Source organism: Xiphophorus couchianus, chromosome 8 (assembly GCF_001444195.1).
Source record: "Xiphophorus couchianus chromosome 8, X_couchianus-1.0, whole genome shotgun sequence".
NCBI classification, from domain to species: Eukaryota; Metazoa; Chordata; class Actinopteri; order Cyprinodontiformes; family Poeciliidae; genus Xiphophorus; species Xiphophorus couchianus.
In genome coordinates, this window is record NC_040235.1 from 12,783,965 (window position 1) to 12,802,346 (window position 18,382).

The window sequence follows — 18,382 nt, forward strand, 5'->3', positions numbered from 1 at the left end:
TTTCAAATAGCCACAAGACAATAGCTAAACATGCCTTCAGCTAGAGTCAGTGGAACAATGTTAGTTCATTTCATCTTGAATTTGTAAAATACCATGAGATTTTAAATAAAAATCTGGTAAAAATCTTTGCCAGATCATCTTTTGGTCATCATTGGGTCTTCCACCAGGATAATACAAACAAATCAACAGAGACATTATTTACCAGACACAAACGCAACCTTGCCCATTGACCTCTTCCTTCCTAGTCCCAATATATCCTTTTGAACAGCTGTGAGTAAAGTTGTACAGAATATTCCATAAGTGAGAACCCAGGAGTCTGAACAAAAAAAACAATCACTCTCTCAGTTTGTGCCAGTGTGATGAGATGTTACATGAGAAGTTTATATGCCGTTGTAACGGCTAAAAGGCATTCTACCATGTATTTACAGCAAGGTGCTAATAGCTGTTTAAACAGATGCTTTAAGAAGAATACTTGTTTATAAACTCCAAAGTAGTCAGTTGAGGTAGTTCTTGGATCTTAGCCGGATGTCTCCTGGGGCTCTCTCTTTTTATAAGTTTACTGTAAATGCCCCCTGGGAGGAAACCCCAGGATAGACCTAGAATTTAATGTACGTCTGCTTTGGGAAGACCTTGGGGTGAGCAGGAAAATTAAAGTGAGAGTTAGACATAGAGCTGTGTGTTGCTGAGGAGATAATATTGTCTGGGTTTTCCCTCTGGACTTGGCACCATTGTGAACCGATCTACAATAAGCAACAAAGAATGGGTCAATGGATTTATGTTTTTTTTTTTTTTGCCCCATCTAAGTAAATGACCTCAAATTAATAGTTTGTTGTTTTCTTCTAAAATAATGAGATTATATAGCTACAATGAAGGATTTTATTTTGTGGCATTTTACTTATCATTAAGGGTACTGAAAAGCTTGAAAGCTGTAACAGAAATGCCGATATTAGTTATATATGTTTTGTATGAATACTCTGTCATTCAATTTTTGGCATTCTTTATGTTCTCAATGTGAACTCAAAAACTTGACATAGAATAAAATCCAAGAAGACCTTTTATAGCTCAGTAGACTTTCCTGTCCTTGCCTTAAGGAAGGACAAATGTGTTTAAAAGTAAGTCGTTTTGTTACTACACGGAGCTCTCTCAAGATCAGATGTATTTTTTCAACTCGTAGATAGGAGATTTGAGCTCTCCCTTTTTCTCAATGTTAAAATTACAGGTGTCCCCCTCAAAGAGTGTGAAGATCTTCACCCTTTCTCTTTGTCTCAGACTAGGTTTCTTGGATAAATAACATCATTTCAATATCTGTAACTCCCTGACTTTGCATAAGAAGTTTTGTTTTTCAAGAGACTTGTCCTCTCAAAGTTCCCGAACAAACCAATGTTTTAGCTTCTTTTTTGCACACCCCCATCACAAACACACACAAGGCAGTTTCTTTTCTCTCTTCACAACCCGTGCCGACAGATGGAGAATAGTGTTACTGTGATTTATTACATAAAACAGGCGGAGGGTAAGGTGTGATTTTATAGACTTTCATCATTCTTTGTGGTACCAGACGAGATGGTTTTGGCTAAATAACCAACCACCTCCAGCTAGGACCCAGCTGGATAATGCACCTCGGTCTCTCAGCATCACATTCTCAGTAATTGCCTGTACAATCCATAAATCTCAATCCAGCGCATTACTTAATAAAAAAGGTACCTTAAGAGCCAAATCATTTGTTTTGATTTTATGTTGTTGGGAGAACAGGGAACATTCTCCCACATGATGAATGTTTTACTTAGCGACAAAAACTCCTCACATGCAGTTTCCTTCTGTTAGGAATCAGAGTCATCTATAGTTATCTCTCCTTGCACATTTGAAAGCAATGGTTGATGTTCCTGAGGGCTACAACTCACTGTTTTTGCTAGAAACCAAAATATGTTTATTACCCAAATTATATTTGTTTTCAAGCAAAGACACTTTGCTTATTCTATTTTGCCAGATTGCTCCTTTGTTACTGTGAGATCTGTCCATAGGGGACAAAATTGGTATCTTCTAGGAATAATCCTCATTTAGCTTTGATCAGTTTTTCTGTCTATGCTGAAAGTAAAGCATCCCCATAGCATAATGCTCCACCGGACCGTGGATGGTCCGCTCAGGTTAATGGGCAGTTTTAAGTTTCCACCATACATGCTATTTTGAATGTAGGCCAACAGTAACATTTTGGACACATCTAACCAGAGTGCTGTTTTCCATGTCCTTGCATCATCCATTTTTTTTTTATCAAAACCTACATGAGGTTTTGAATCTCCAACAATACTGGTGTATTTTCAACAGTGGTGTTCTTATACCCAGTCTTCCATATTGCTCAGATTTGTAGTCTGGTAAATAATTCATGTGACATGTTTTCAGATTTTTCTTTCTTTTTACTTTTGAAAACCGTTTCTTCCTTTCTATCCTTCCACTGCTGCTTAGCTTTTATCTGCAACAAGTTTTGATTTGTTTGAGATGTTTCAGTAACATACAAACAAACTGATTTTTTTCGAAAGTTACTGCACATCAATCTCTTTTTTTGGCAAAAAAAATGGCAAAGTACAGGATAAACAAAGTATGTACTAAAAAAAATAAAAAAATTAAATAAAGAATGTCTTCTATTTTTACACACAACCCAGTCTGCCTAGTGTATTTCCCTCCTGGCTTTTCAATTTAAATGCAAATGTTCCCAAATCAGACTAAAAAAAAATGCACAGGCAAAATCATTTAATGCAGATGAATTATATATTTTAATTAAGCAGCCAAAAGAATCATGCCTATTCAGCCCTTTCCTCACCAGTGAGAAATGAATAAATAAATATGGAATAAGGAAGTAGTGGAAGGGGGCTAAATGGAAGGGTTAGGAGAAAGAGATGGTTGGAAGGACGAGGATGAGGGGGGTTGGACTGAGTTTGTGAAATTGCAGCTCTAAGCGCCTGTTGTCTATCATTATGTGAGCGATCTGAAGCTGTCAGATTTTGAAAATGTATTGTTTTCTGATAGACAGGCTAAATACCCCTGGAGTTCCCAGCACTCACATACACACATTACTATGCTCACATAGTTGCACTCGATGGGTGCAAAAAGTTTCTAAATGCACATACATTTAGAAACACACAAATATTTTAGCTATGATGGTGATGGGCTAACCAGCACTTAGAAAATGATGACCAACGAAGATGATTGTGATGCTCTGACAAGGGATGCAATTTTAATTTCATCCCCTGTCACTCTTCCCAATATCTCTTCAGATGAAATACATATGAGCTGCCAATCACTCACAAATACAAACAGGCACTGAAGTGCATGCAAACTTTCAGTAGCTATTTCCGTCTTTCACAGATGCATACACACAAAGCAAAGAGCAGTAATTGTGGAAAATTCAAGGAATGACTTTGAGATTGCAGAATTACTTTTAAAATTTTATGGTAAGAATTTATACAAGTAAATTGATTCAGAACTACCTATCCACCTTGGTGTGTTGGCCATCCCTTAGCGGCTTCTGAAACAGCATGATTGTCAGCAAATAGTCACATAAACCAGAACGTATGATGAAAACATTGTTTTCAACTCCTTAATAGACAAGGAATACTCATAAATCTTGAATCTTTAAACACTCAACAAGTTGGTTGAGCTTAGTGACAGGTACTCACTCTGCATCTGGATTTGACACTGCAAGATCTCCCATTTCTCCTACCAGCTTGAGCTTTTGGCCCAATAGGATATGGACTAAAACTTTCTCTACCACAGGCATCATCCACCATTTGGTGATCAGTAAAATAGGAAGATGCCTCACTAAAATACTTGATGATTTGATGTGCTGTAACATAAATACATTTTGAAACACTGTATTTTAGGCTAAGTTAAAGTTTTTGAATTCCTACCAAAGAGTTTATAGCCCAAACCGAGCCGGAATATTTTGCAGCTTGACCTTGTCCAAGAAGTTAAAACATATAAACAACAATCACTTGAAAACATAATTAATGGGAGGAGGAAACGCTAAATTGCAATGGTGAAATGAAGCGCCGAGGTTGAAAGCATTGCACTCACAAGCATTACCCATCAACCGTCTTTGCTAATGAGGACTTAATGGTTTTCTAAAGTAAACACTTAATATTGATGACAGTATTCATAGAACTGTTCATAGAATACACTTTATTTTACCATTTCTACCTGTCATTAACAGCATTTAATTTTTTTCTGTAAACAGCATACATTTTAGTAAATACCTCAAGAGTGAATTTTAAGGTTTTTTGAGAACTTTAGCACTGCCCTAATTAGTCTTCCCAAATGATTCTTAAACAAACATCTTAGCTTTTTTCCTTAGACCTTTTGAATGTTTTTCTTAAACCCCTTATAATTGGTAATTCATGAAAAATCCCTTGAGTGTGCAATGTCTTAGAATGTTCTTTATCCTTCTGACATTTTATTCCCTCCATGAAAGCTTTTTCATGTTCCTAAACTTCAGTCCAGTGCTTGCAGTTATGTATTCTTTTTTTCCCCTTTGTGCAATGCTTTAACATGTTGTTGTGGGTTTCACGTTCCGCCTAACATATAATGAGTGAAGGATTCGATATGTAGGTTGGAAATTGGGAGATGAAGACACAGACAGAGAGAGCGAGAGAGAGAAAGAGAGAGACTCTGCAAGCAATAGTCAGAAAGTAGAAAAAAGCAAGAAACAGAATTTTAAAAAAGTAAGTTCATAGCTGAAGCTAAACATAGAGCAAGAGCAAATGGGATATGACAGACGTTAGTATCAGCTGGAGCTTTGCCTCAAAAGTACAAGGAAATTCACTTCCTTTCTTTGGCTCTATTTAAAGTGTTCACTCTGTTCTTCACACACACACCTTACTCAGTGCAAATCTCAGCAGTAGGCAGACCCGTAGACAACCTTTGTGTGTATGAGTGCCAACTATTTGTTTTTGACGAACAGAGGAAGGAGACACAGTAACAGCCAAGAGACGTTAGAGAAGATGGAGAGTCGAAGGAAAAGACAAAATTTGAAGGGAAGATTTGGGTTCAAGTCCCTTTGCTGGCATAACTTCACACAGCTCAGCTGCACTTGGACATAGTTGGGAATTCCACGGAGCTCCAGCTATTGTTTTTAACGGCCTGCAATGTACAATAAGCATGGAAAAAGTCAACATCTCAATGTTAAGATTTATTTCCAAATGATTACATTTATGATTTACTGGTGACACATAAGCACATTTTGCTTACTGTAGAAGATGAGATAAAAAAAATACATTAAATAAATAAATAAATAAAAATAAAAAAACCCTTAAACTTACTCAATTCTACAATTTCCTAAGTGTCAGGTTGCAACTCTCAAAATGCCTGTTTTGGAGCTTGTCGTATAACTAAATTTGAGTCACATAGTAAAATGTGGGCACTTATATTTATTTTGTGAAGCAAATGATTATCCATGCATGTTTTTTTTATGGAAGCTGTTTTTGCTTGTTTTGTGCTATACCTTTAAGGGCTGCTGGCCATGGCCCATCCCAGTAAGGATGGGCCCATTAGGCTGATGAATGGAGGGAAAGCGACAGAAACAGAGGGGGAATGTACAACACAGCAAATAGAAACAACCACTAATATGAACAACTTTAGTGAGACAAGAACAGCAGGGAAATGAGATAACTTGATCTAAAAATCTGAAGTACACAAGAAAAGGACACATTAGGGAATGTAATGAAGTGAAAAAAGATAGACAGTGCAAGATTCAGAGAAGGCAGGAAATGGTTATCTCTCCATCTCTTACATGGTGATGTCTATGGGTCCGTCCGTCAGTCAGTCAGGAAGACGGGTGCACACACACGCTCTCCTGCTTTCACACGCACTCCTGACTTTGCTGTGTGTGTGTCTACAGATGGCAAACCTTGTGACATCGTTGTGCTGTGTAGTTCTGGCGGCAGTGGTGGTAGCCTACGCTCAGAGGCGCAGTCAGCTTGGTGAGTTTGCATTTTATCTTTTTTACAAAAGAATTCCGCCTTCCTATCAAGCCTTAACCTCTGTCTCTCTTTTTTTTCCCCCCCTAAAAGTAAATATGATTTCAAACCAGAATTATTAGACTTTGTTTTCTACTTCCTCTGAACTTGGTATACTTTTTTTGGACTCTTGTCTTTATCATTTTGGCTGTTTTGTCTCACTGGTACCTCAGATTTCTTTATGGTTTCCAGATTTTTCTCTTTGTCAGAAGCTGAAGATTCCAATTTTTTTTAACATGGTCTTAAAAAAAACATGTATCATAAGCTGTAATAATGGTATCAGTCTATACCAAGGCTTTAAGGGGTTAGGATTTGTAAATCACATTCTGCTCATTATATCATTTTAAATATTTAATCAAAAGTCCTCTTAATGACCTAGAAGAAAAATGCAGTACTCATCCGACTTTTTCCAAGTTGTGTAAAGCGTCATTCCCCGTCCTCCATGTTTTTTTTTTTTGTTGTTTTTTTTACACACCAATCACCTAACTGAAAAAAAGGCTTTTATCAAATAAAGATGAGTGTTTGTTTGGAAATATTTCTGGTCACAAACACATGGTGGTGTGAAAATCGAAAGGGCCATCACCCATCTACAATATAGAAAGCTATGGCTCTATGTGGGTAGTTATCCCAACTAATATCAGTTACTAATTGGTGTACCTCTATAAAGACCAAAAATGAAGAAATATATTTTTCTTAGTAAGCACTACAAAATTATCACTAACTTTAAATGTAATTTATTACGTTGTGCCTGTATGTATCAAAATAAAAATGAAAACAAATCATGTTACAATATTATTATCATTTTACTGTGAGAATCTCTTACCAGCCCATATGCATGACATCTTTTTTTGCATGCATTTACTTTCTCACTTTTTCTTGAATTTAGATTTGCGATTTATCTCTTTGAATGATAACTGTACTTGTACTTTGTGACATTTTGCAACAGTAAGGTGCAATATTTTTTTTCTGCTTTAGATAAGTTGGCATCCATACATTGTTTTGGTCATTACCAGAATGTTTCAAAATCAAAGCTGAAATAAGATATGGCAGCTGCTCCTCTGAGAGCTAGCACAAAATGCACAAGATTAAATCTGGCCAAGCCATTAAAGGGTGTGAGCTTAACACACAAGTCAGTATGTCACTTGACTCTTAGTGAAGATTGGCCTTGACTTAACAGCCCATGAGAATGGACTATTTAGGTCAGCTGACCCAAAAAAGACTCCAAGGATGTCAATAAGTCCACAGTGACGCACGTCACTGTGTCACAAGACTCTCACACAAACACCCAGACACACAGTATATTTTGTAAGAGGAATGATGAATTTGAGTATTACTGGAAAGCACAGACAAGTTAAATGTAAGAGAAGTGAAGTAAAAGCAGAAACAGGCAGTGTCAGACAGAAAGTCAGCCACAGCAGTAATTAATGCCAGAAGGGAAAGGTTGCTGGGTCATGATCTGAAAGAAACTGAGAGCAATATCAAACATTTGGCTTTGTCAGAAAGACAGATATTCTCCACTTGTGTTCTTTTTTAGTAGTCACTTTCATTCATAATCAAAATTATAGAAATATTTTTAAACACAAATTCAAAGTGTGTTTTCTTTTGTGCTCTTCTGAAAAAGAAAAAAAAAGAAATTCAATCAAAGCAGACAATTGAAAAGGGGCACATTTGAGGAAATAAAGTATATAAACAGTGGGGTGAGTCATAAATAGTTTCAACTTTGGAAAATACATATTTGTGTTGTTTTGGCAATTCTTAACTCTGTTGCATAAACTAAGATATATATGCATAAAAAATGTCAATGCTGGACTAAAACCATTTTTTGGTGTCATTTATGCTTGATGTCTATGTTCTCTTCCTTTTCTTGTTAGGATACTACCTAACCCAAAGTAAAATCATTCCTTATGTTGATATAGCCATAGCATTTGGATTAGAGTTATAAATACACTTTTTGGGATTTGCACCAACACTGATTTCCAAACACTGATTTCTCAGCATGTTAGAATGGCATACACCTCCAGGGTTTGTCTCTCTGAAGCCACACAGGAGTGCTCACTTAACGCAATTCATGTGTGCAAACAGCTATTCATTTACATTTTAAGTAAATGGGAAAAACCCTCTATTGGGCTGGGATCCATCTGTTAGAAATTTACAGACTGATAAAGGAACACACTGTTTGCAAATGAAGTTGTGTATGCCTGTGCTATCCAGAGGGTAATAGGTCCATTTGAGACTTCTGGATTATTGACAGCCATAAATCACAGAAGAAAGAATGAGATTCTGTGAAACAACATATCTGTAGAAAGAATACATTTAGCAAAATTGGCAAGTTTACATGTGCACTTTTTTACTGGACCTGATGTTAAAGCAATTTTTAAAAAGTTCAGGAAACCTAATATTTTAGCTGGCATTTAAACTGCAACAAAATGACCATTTCCAGTGTCTAACGCCACATGTCAGAAACATTAGTTACAACAGGATGTAGGAATTATTTCCTCACCAGCAAGACCCTTTAAGCATAAAGCCAAGAACTCTGGTGTTTAGGTCTGCATACTGAATATCTACTGAGCTCAGTTAAAGATTCATGCTGACAAAAAATTTGGCAAAAGAACATTGGATGGAAATCTGAGCCCCACAAAAGGCAGTCCCTCAATAAAACATCACTTGAAACAACAGAGAAAAATGAAAATAATTGAAAGGCAAAAGCCCACTGAGAGAAAGGGAGGTAGGCTCCAAGGTAAGGCCAATTAAGCTGTGTTGAATATTCCTAGTACAAAAACAGACATTCAGATGGTTTGAAAAGGAGAGTTAAATACTAAGTTGGCGGAAAAGACTTAAGATGGATACTTCTAAGGTAAAATACTTAAGAGCTGAAAACGTGAAGAAAAAGATACACTCATCTAGAAAGAGTAAATTATTCATGATACTTAATCCTTCTTTGAAAATGGCAAACTATGATTTAGCAAAACAAAATGGGAAAAAGCAAATGAATAATATTCTCTCTGTTCAGCACAAAACAAACATAATGCCAACATAAAGCAATCATTATAAATAAGGTCAGAGAAGTCTTAAATCCACACATGCTGCACCACTAAGCTGAACTTGAACTTTTACCATCCCATTTATGACTGAAAGAAAGGGATAAATAACCTTACCTTCAAAGAAGAAGAACATTATTTTTAGTCATTCTTATTAATGTAAAAGCAGGATGTTTTGCAGGCGTAGCAGTGATTCTTAAAAATGGAAGCCTTCTGTAGGCAGGATAGTGTGAGAAATAACTCAGCTTTGTACATCTCAAGGCTTTATTAAATTGAATGAATTTCAATTTTATTGTTTAAATCAATTAATTGACATAAATTGTGAGTTTGAGTTTCCAGTGTGCATGCAATACACAGTTAAATACATAATTATGCATTAACACACACTACATTTCACCAGTATTACATGGTCTGTTAGCTTGAGTGTGTCCTACTGAACTCACACTTGATTCATGTCACTAGTGTATCATGTTTGTTCATGACGGTGACAAACATACTACATTTATTCGTACTCATGTTGAACAATGTCTCCAAACATATGACAGTAAAAATTAAACCACAATGTGTCTGAAAATGAAATTACAATGTTATGGTCAAAAGTGTATTTTGTTCCAACTAGAACTTTTGTTGGACAACTTAAATATTCTGGATTTAAAATGCTGCAGTAATGTTTTAATGTCAACTGAAATAGTATTATCTTTTGTTTTTCTTTTTTATAATGTCATTTGTTAAAGAGAAGCAGCAAACCCTGATAAGGCCCTGAGCCTAATGAAACGGATGTATATAATAAAATGATTGTTTGAGTATACTGTTTTTTTATGCAACTCTTTTTTATAACTCATGTCCACATAGTGCTGTCACACTGCTTTTTTTTTTTTAAAAAAAAAAGAAAAACAGTATATTCTACAGCTATTGCCATGCACTTGTAGACTGACACACATATTGTATATTTTTACATAGTGACTTTACCATAGCGAATGTATTGTGAACAGCACTGTTCTATTTAGCCTTGTTACATTCTTTAGTAATATGATACTATTTTTTATTGAATAAACATACGACCTCTTATTGAGATTTTTTGTTCATACTTCTAAATTATTAAAGTAATTTGTTGATATTCTTATAAGTATTTGTATTTATAAACTGAATATACTTTGACAACTGCTAAAGCACTGATAAGCAGCTTTACTTTAAAATTGGTCAGCTATGAGAAGAAGGGTTGGATGATTGAAGGGCTCATTAGACAGCTGATGCCTGGATGTCTCTGTTTCTTCCAGATTACGTTTCTCTAATAGCGATAGAGTCAATCATATTCTATTTAAAAGTCAATCTTCACCTGCACTGAGGACCAGAATATTGACACCAAGAGGAAAAACTGTTTCTTCCTTTTACTTCAGTATGGGATCTTCTGCCTCCTTAATGTAGCTATTTATTTGCTATATTTCTCTTTCTGTATGCTTTTTTGGTTTGTTTTTAAACCTGAGAAATCCCCAGAATGTTTTTCAAAGGCATTAGTATTTCAAGAAGTAGGTTCCTTACCAGTAAATTTTGAAATACTGTGACAAAGCACAACAAAAATACAAATAGCGTAGGGCAGTGGTTGTCTAACTTTTCATAACTAGCCCCACTTCAGGAAGCTTGGTTGATAATGATTTTATTCCAGTTTGAGTTGTTACCATAAGGCTGTTTGAATTTGACATGGCCACCAGCCGCCCAGGACGGCATCTTGTGGGGGGTGGAAAGAGACGAAAATTTCCACCAATAATGACTCTCTCCATCTTATCCCTTCCTTCAACACTCAGTTATGCAATACTCCATTCTCTTTCCCTTTCTTGCACATTGTCTACACTTTTGTCCCCTGGAAATCCTTGCTCTGGACTCTCCTTCTCATTGTTTTTCCCCTTAATAAAACACAGTGATCTAAAGAAGGTCTGCCACTCATGGTACCATTTACTTTTTCTCCATGTGACTAAAAGAGCTGGTGTACTACATTTTTTACCTTTGTTCGAACTTCTAACCTCACATTCTGTCTAATTTTTACCAACAAAAGAGTGAAGGTTTTAAGAAACGAAAAGCTTAGGCAATTTTCAGCCCGAGGGACTGAGAGCAAATGAGAGACAGCAGGAAATAAGAGTTTAACTCCCCAACTAATTCCATGGTATTACTGCTGTCATAGCTGTATTTATTTCCCGAGCATTCAAAACACGTTGGTGACTCCTCAACATGCCTGGGCGTATGCTTTCCTACACAGACCTATTTATCCATTCCTGTGAATGAATTGTGTAAATTGTTTAAACCAAATTAATTATTGCAGTCTTGTAACCAACCTCTATCATGCATGACAGCCGAGTCTAATTTAATTCGTGCGTAGAGGCTCATATAGACAGATGAAATTAGCATTGATACAAACTCTTTGAAAGCAAGATGTCAGACAGAAAACAAACACTGTCATCTATTTCAGGAACATTGGTTGCAGGAACATGGTGTATCTAAAAACAAAAACAAAACAAAAAAAAGCAAACTACAAAATCATGGGCATAGAGGACATTGTTGTTAAAGTGTGAATCTCCCCCCAAAACATGCCATAATTTGTTCGTCTCTGCACAAATCACAGCAAAAGACAGTTCCAGACAGCTAAATGTAATCAATTATTCATGAAGGATAACTACTCTCTGATGTGTCATCAGAGAAAACAGACAGCAGGAGGAAACAAGTAAAGAAGCACAAAAATCATGTGTTTTTGTTTAAGCCATATAACGTTTGCAGTGGGGGAACCTCTATCGGTCTCATTATCCAGAGTAGCACTCAATGTAATCAGTGCTCTCTGTTTGGCAGGCAGCGTGCAATAAATTCAACATGGAGCTCATCCGGTTGATTGACTGACAGCATTGGCAGATGAATTACAGTCTGACTGACTCGAAGACTGGCAGACAGGCTTAGTGAAGTGATACTGATCCTATTTACTTCTGGTTTAGGGATGAAAAAGCACAAGCATGAACCCTTCATAATACATGTAGAAATGTACTCCAAATATTTCTAAATTTTAAGAAATTGTAAAAAATATATATATTTATATATATTTTCTTTAAAACTCTTGATGAATTAGGCTTCCAACTACCAAAAAGTAATGCTTTGAGAATATGTATACATTATGTTTGTCTTCAAGTCGAATTAGCAAGTTGAAAGCAAATATTTGAAGTTTCTGGCTCTCTGAATACAGCAGGGAGCTAGGGGTAGGAGTATGGTAAGCCAATACATCATATAATTTTGGGGCATTGCAATGTCTGATGCAGTCAAATTAAAGCAAGTAGAAACGTCATTAGGAATTCAAAAATTTCAGACACCAGAAGGAGCACGATAATTGCTACTCAGTGGTGGTTGTTGTGTGTCTTGTCTCTATGCTGCTGTAACTGTGAAATAATTTCCCTGCTGGGATTAATAAAGTCATTCTATTCTATTCTATTCTATAAGGTACCATCTGGGGGTGTCACTGGCAGGTAAACTATAAGTGTAGACATATTTATTTTAAAGAAATCAGACTCGTACCTGACTTTCTTTCTGAGGTAGTGGTTTTGATATGGGTGCTATGGAACACAGGAATCAGCAACATTCAAAGCTCAGTGAGCCATAATCTACCTGGCCAGAGAAAAAAAAAAACTTGTTGGGCTTTCTAAATTTGTCTAAAATTAATGTGTTTATTTTAAGATGAAGATTGGTAAGCAAAATAATATTTTCTCACCATAAAGCTATTTTGATTTGATTGTAATACAGAGTTGCAAAAGAAAAATGAGGATAAAACAAACTTCCTGGAAATGGATTCCTAATAACATTTGATTACTAGCCAGCAAAAAAACAAAAACTTATCCACTCTGTCAATTAGTTTCAATTGTCTTCCCTTAAGTGTCAGACATTAGAATTCACTGTGACAGAAAAAAGTCAGATAGGAGAAACAAATGACAAATGTCTGTAGAATCCAATATTTTTTGTGAGAGTTCTGTAATTTGACCACTACAGATTCAGAATTCCCGACTGTCTGATAAAATCTTTCATGTAATGGACCATTTCCAACCAATTGCAGTGTTTTTCACGAAGATACAGAATCTCCAAATCTCGCTGTCTGAGTGTTTCTGTCTATTTGTGTTATGTCCGGTCTGGGGTGTATTTGTGTTTTTGTTGTTGTGAAACTCTTATCTCATCAATCATTAAGAAGGAATTCCCATTAAGGCTTACATCAAGCATCACTCTTCCCTATTTGTGTTTTTCAGCTGGCACCTTCCCGAAAATTAAAAATAATTGATTTACGCAGTATATTTTCTTTAGATATGTGAAAATTTATATACATATATATGTATATATAAGTAAAAGAATGAAGGTATGTCACTTTGATACCATACTGTAACACAGTTAGTGTAGAGCTTGTATAAAAGTATTGTATAGCTTCTTTAACTCAACACACAGTCAGATGTTTTTAAACTGTTGGCAACACAAATGACTAAACAAATAAGTTGAAATGACCAAATTATCCCCAACATGTCAATATTTTGTGTGGCCATTAATATTTTACAGCCCTTCTTGAACTCTATTGGGAGCAGAGTTCTCTAGAGCTTCCCAGTTTGCTACTGGAATTCTATTCTGCTTCTTTGTGATGCATTCACAGAGCTGGTGGATGTCAGAAACCTTAGAAACCTCACACTCCTCCATCCTCCATTTGAAGATGCCCCACTAATGCTCAATAGGATTAATGTCTGGAGACATGCTTGGCCACTCCAGCACCTTTACCCTCAGTTTCTTTAGTTAAGCATATTGGAGGTGTGTTTTTGGATGATATGATGCTTCTGTATGTCATAGAATATATTAGCATTCATTTTTCTCTCAAAGAACCTTGGCTCCTCACAGCCAGCCACAATCATGCAGCTCCAAACCATGACACTCCTTCCACACACTTATTTTTATAGAGGAGGCACCTTTAGAGGAGATTTCCATCTGGGATGACAGCTGTACTGACCAATTTGATGAGGTATGCGACTATGACCCGAGCACTGACTGGCTGATTCCCCATTTCTTCAACAATGCGAGCAGTATTCATATGTCCATAGATAGACATATTTGATTTTTATGAACAACATGCTTCACATGCTTTTCTTAAGGTCTGTTTTTGTTTACCTTCTCCTACAACGTTTCCTGCATTGCAATGAATTTCAGAGTTTTTTGAAACACACATCATGTGGGTATGAGCAAGAGCAAAAGCAGAAAGATTTCTGGTACATAAAGCCCTGTTATGTCTTTGAAGTACACATGTCACTCTTGAAGCACTGTAATATTGGACAGTACATGTATACTTGCACCAGTTGTGCAGAACTGGATGTTGTGCTTAACTAACATTTTGCTTTTCCCTGACCTATTAAAGACTCAGCTAATCATGTGGAAAGAAAATTTGAATGCTTTTGGAATGACCCGGAGTGGTCAGGAATTAATTAGCCCTGTAAATGAGACAGCAGGTAAAGCAACTAATTTAAATATTTAGTTTATTATTTCGTTATCGTTGTATTAACTAAGTTCAATTTGCTATGAATATGTAGCAGTGGTGCACATATGTAGCAGACTATCCATAGGGTTTATGAGCTAAAGTACTCATGTGACAGATATATATATATATATATATATATATATAAATATATATATATATATATATATATATATATATATAATGAATCCCCCGTGCTGGTATCGCTTTCATTCTGCCCATTCAGCAGCAAATTGAGTGTAAGAAATATTCCTTTATTTCTTACATTGACCCTATCAAAGTATAAATTGCCATGCTACTCTTTATTATCCTTTTGCTCGTCCATCTCTTCAAATACACTCAAGATAAAAGCAGAGAACAGGGTCCAAGCAAAACTGTCCATGAATATTATACCTCACCAGTCAGGCTACACACACTCACCTTGGCTTGCACAATTTTCAAAGAACAAACTAATACAAGTAGTCTGATGGGTGTGTGTAGTCACAAGTGAGTCATTTGTTGAAGTGAAGTCTAATGAGGCTTACAGTGGGTCACAACCAGTCAGCCTTTGATGACAAAAAATAAAATAAAACAGCTACTGAATAATGTGACGTGACGATTGAAGGGTCAGAGAGAGTTTAGCATTTTGAAGTTGACAAAGTGAATTTTGCTTCAAAACATATTTTTTTCATGCCATGGAAACACAGAGGATAAGGTTCAGATGGACATACATGTTTCTTGAGGTGTTACAATAATGAATAAATTACCAACTCCTCATAATCTGTTCAGTGATTCTGTAGCGAGATTTTAATGTGGCTAATTTTTGGCCCTTTTTGAATTCTATTGATTTTTTTGATATGCTTTCTAAATCCTCCCTCCCCCTCAAAAATGTCATCACATTTAGAAATATGTTTACAATGGAAAAATTGTAATGTGTTCAATACTTATTTAACCTGCTGTATAGAAGAATACATAAGTTATGTTGAGTCATACAAGCTGCCCAATGCCTCCAAGATGTCATAGAATATTGCATTAAATGTACGTTTTCTAAAGTAAGAAATGGTAATCATTTGTTATGAAGAGTATGTTTCTCTTTGGCTAAAACATTTTTATGATCACAGTCTGAGCACATAAATGTACTCAAGTTATACAGAGCTTTTCTAGTCATCTTGACCCCTCAAAGCATTTTACACTAATCACATGCACCGAATTGCACTCACAAACATGGACACATTCATACACCGATAAGGAGATTGGTGAGCAACTTGGGGTAAGTGCCTTGCCCAGGGGCACATTGACATGTGGCAGGAGGAAGCTGGAGTCAAACCCACTTTCCTATTGCAAAGCAACTGCTCTTCCCATTGAGCCACAGTTGCCAGCGGAACTGTGGCTCGTCTGGCGCTGATGAGATTAGGACTTCTATTCTCATCAGCTATTCTCAACTATGATTCTCCACTATGAAGAGAATAGAACTTTTAAAATGGTATCTTCAGCTTCCCATTTGCTTTGTGTGCATGTACAAATGCATGCACTTATCCTTACCACTCCCAGCTAAATCTAGTTGTTGATTCATATCTATTTAATTTGGCTTTGGAGATCTGCAAAAAATAAAAATAAAAAATTACTGGCATTGATCTAGAAGTGTATAAGCATTTTAGATTTCATAAAGACTTCTTTAAAACCTAGAAATGAATGGTGAGTAACTATTGATGTGTGTAGTGGATACATTAGTATCTTAAATTTGAAATTATAACTTTAAACAAAGTGGTAGTTTTAATAATCAATGCTATGTAATAGTTTACAAGCCAATTAAATATATTCTCAAGCACTATTTCAGAAAAGAAAGTTATGCACTTTTGAAATATTTTCTTCATTTATCATGCTTTGTTAAACAGCAACTGAAAATACCTAGTAATATAATCTTTGATAGTTCATAAGTATTGTATTATCATGGTGTTTCATTTTAATGCTGCACTAAAGCTTGAGTGGAACTTTTGAGATAGATTTTCCAAATGCAATAAGGCAGTTTTTTTTTCTTTGTAAAAGTAACAAAATATATGGCTGTACGTATTAAAACAGAGCATTGGGACGTTTTTATTGGTAATAATAATACTATATTTTATTTGTGGAGCACTTAACTGTTTTTTATAGTCTCAAAGTACCAAGTGTTATATATATCTTGTAGTGGGTACCCAGCTAAGTGTGAAAAATGTATAAAAATGAGGTTCATGTACAGTGGCTACAGATAAGGTCACATTTCTTTAAATGGGGTTTGAAAAAAGCTTCATATATTCTGTGTTTCAATGAAGACACTTTGGCAGAATCAATACTGGAAATGAAAGAGTGTGCTGTAATTTAAAAGAAATACACTTAACAAATCAATTTATCTAGTCATTAAAAAGGGGCTTTTCATTCATAGATTGCCAAAAAGCCCCCTAATATTGAATTTAGAGACCATTTGTGAAATAAATTTTCTGTTTCCAAAGCCATTTTGCTGATCCCAAACCATTAAATCCAAACTTATGTATTCTTGTGCCGTTTAAAAATCGGAGAGCCCCTTCTGATTGTCCCCAATTCTTCCTGATAAACTGTTCAATAAGGTAATGCTGCCAGGAATCTAATGTTTTTTTCCAGACAGTTAAAGTAGAATTTTGGCTAATGTTGTTTTGCAGTAAAACTTTGTGCCAAGACATTGGAAGTGACTCTCCAGGCTTTCAAAGTGGGTTCTGAACTCTGTGAGACTTCTGTATATACACATTTTATCTGATATGTCGTGAACAAACCGACCTCCAACATAAGAGATATTTGGAAAAGAAAAAAAAACAAGGTCAGTAATGGTTATTGATATATTGACATGGCTGACAAATTAGTGTTTTTGTTGTTGTTTTATATGTTAGTTTTTTGTTTGTTTGTTTTGTTTTTACATGGACAACAGTGGTATGTGGTCAATAGGCATGTGTGTAGCATAGATCTAACAGTGTCTGAAATATTCATTGGAGATTTAGAAGGCCCAAAAAATCAAAGCTAATCTTTAAATACAAACTGATAATGATACTTTAAGTATTTTACTTGCACAATCCCAACCCCCCAAGATAGTGTTCCATGTACAGTAAAAATTTGATTTGTCTTTGTCTTTCAGAGACATCTTACCCATTGTTATATTTCATTGTTATATGTCTTTTCAGACTAGAACTCATCACTTTGACAAAGACAGTAAAACTTTTAGAGGGTTGTATCTTGGGATATGAGAATGATGGTGTCATAGAAATAGCTCCTAGAGTACATTCTACCTTTGATTGCTTTGCAAGCTGAAGAATCTTTTTCTTTAATGCTGTCTGACATGAAAGAGGGTTGTTGTGTCCTGTCACTTTGAGCTCGTGTTTTTGTCGTTTTGCATTTCTGTTGAAAACCTTTTGTTTGAAAAGCCCATTTCTGGATATTTGGCTCTGAGCCAGTAGCTGTGAAGCAATGCTGAGTGAGCTACCTTAAAAATGTGGAATAAAACAGGAGCAACAAAACACTACACCTTTTCTAAAAAAAACCCTGCGTCCTTGTAGACGAGTGGCGACAAAGGCAAAGATGAAGCATAGCTCGCTGGTGTGCATGTGCTTGACTGTTTTGGCCGTTTGTATTTATTGCCCATGACTTTGTGCAAGGACACTCCTATCTGTCTTTGTTGAAGAATGATTTGTTGCTGTGGAATGGATTCATACACAAACCATTTGCTCCCCAATCCCTGAAACTTTATTGTCAGGGGACGATAGCTTTTCTTCTCTGTCTGTTTGAATTCTATCTCTCAAAGCTCTACCACCAAGAATACTGGAAATTGTGAAAACATT

General features: G+C 35.8%; 1 protein-coding gene across 2 annotated transcripts in view; it reads left to right on the top strand.

Annotated features, from left to right (window-relative positions):
- cntfr (ciliary neurotrophic factor receptor) overlaps positions 1 to 18,382 on the top strand; it is a 246,203-nt gene that overhangs the window by 90,159 nt on the left and 137,662 nt on the right. The window contains exon 3 of one of the 2 annotated variants that reach the window (XM_028025725.1): positions 5,885 to 5,966. The exons of the other annotated variant lie outside the window; for it this stretch is intronic. Coding sequence (XP_027881526.1) covers positions 5,885 to 5,966 — 82 coding nt within the window. The remainder of the gene's footprint in view (positions 1 to 5,884; positions 5,967 to 18,382) is intronic. 2 annotated transcript variants of the gene reach the window in all.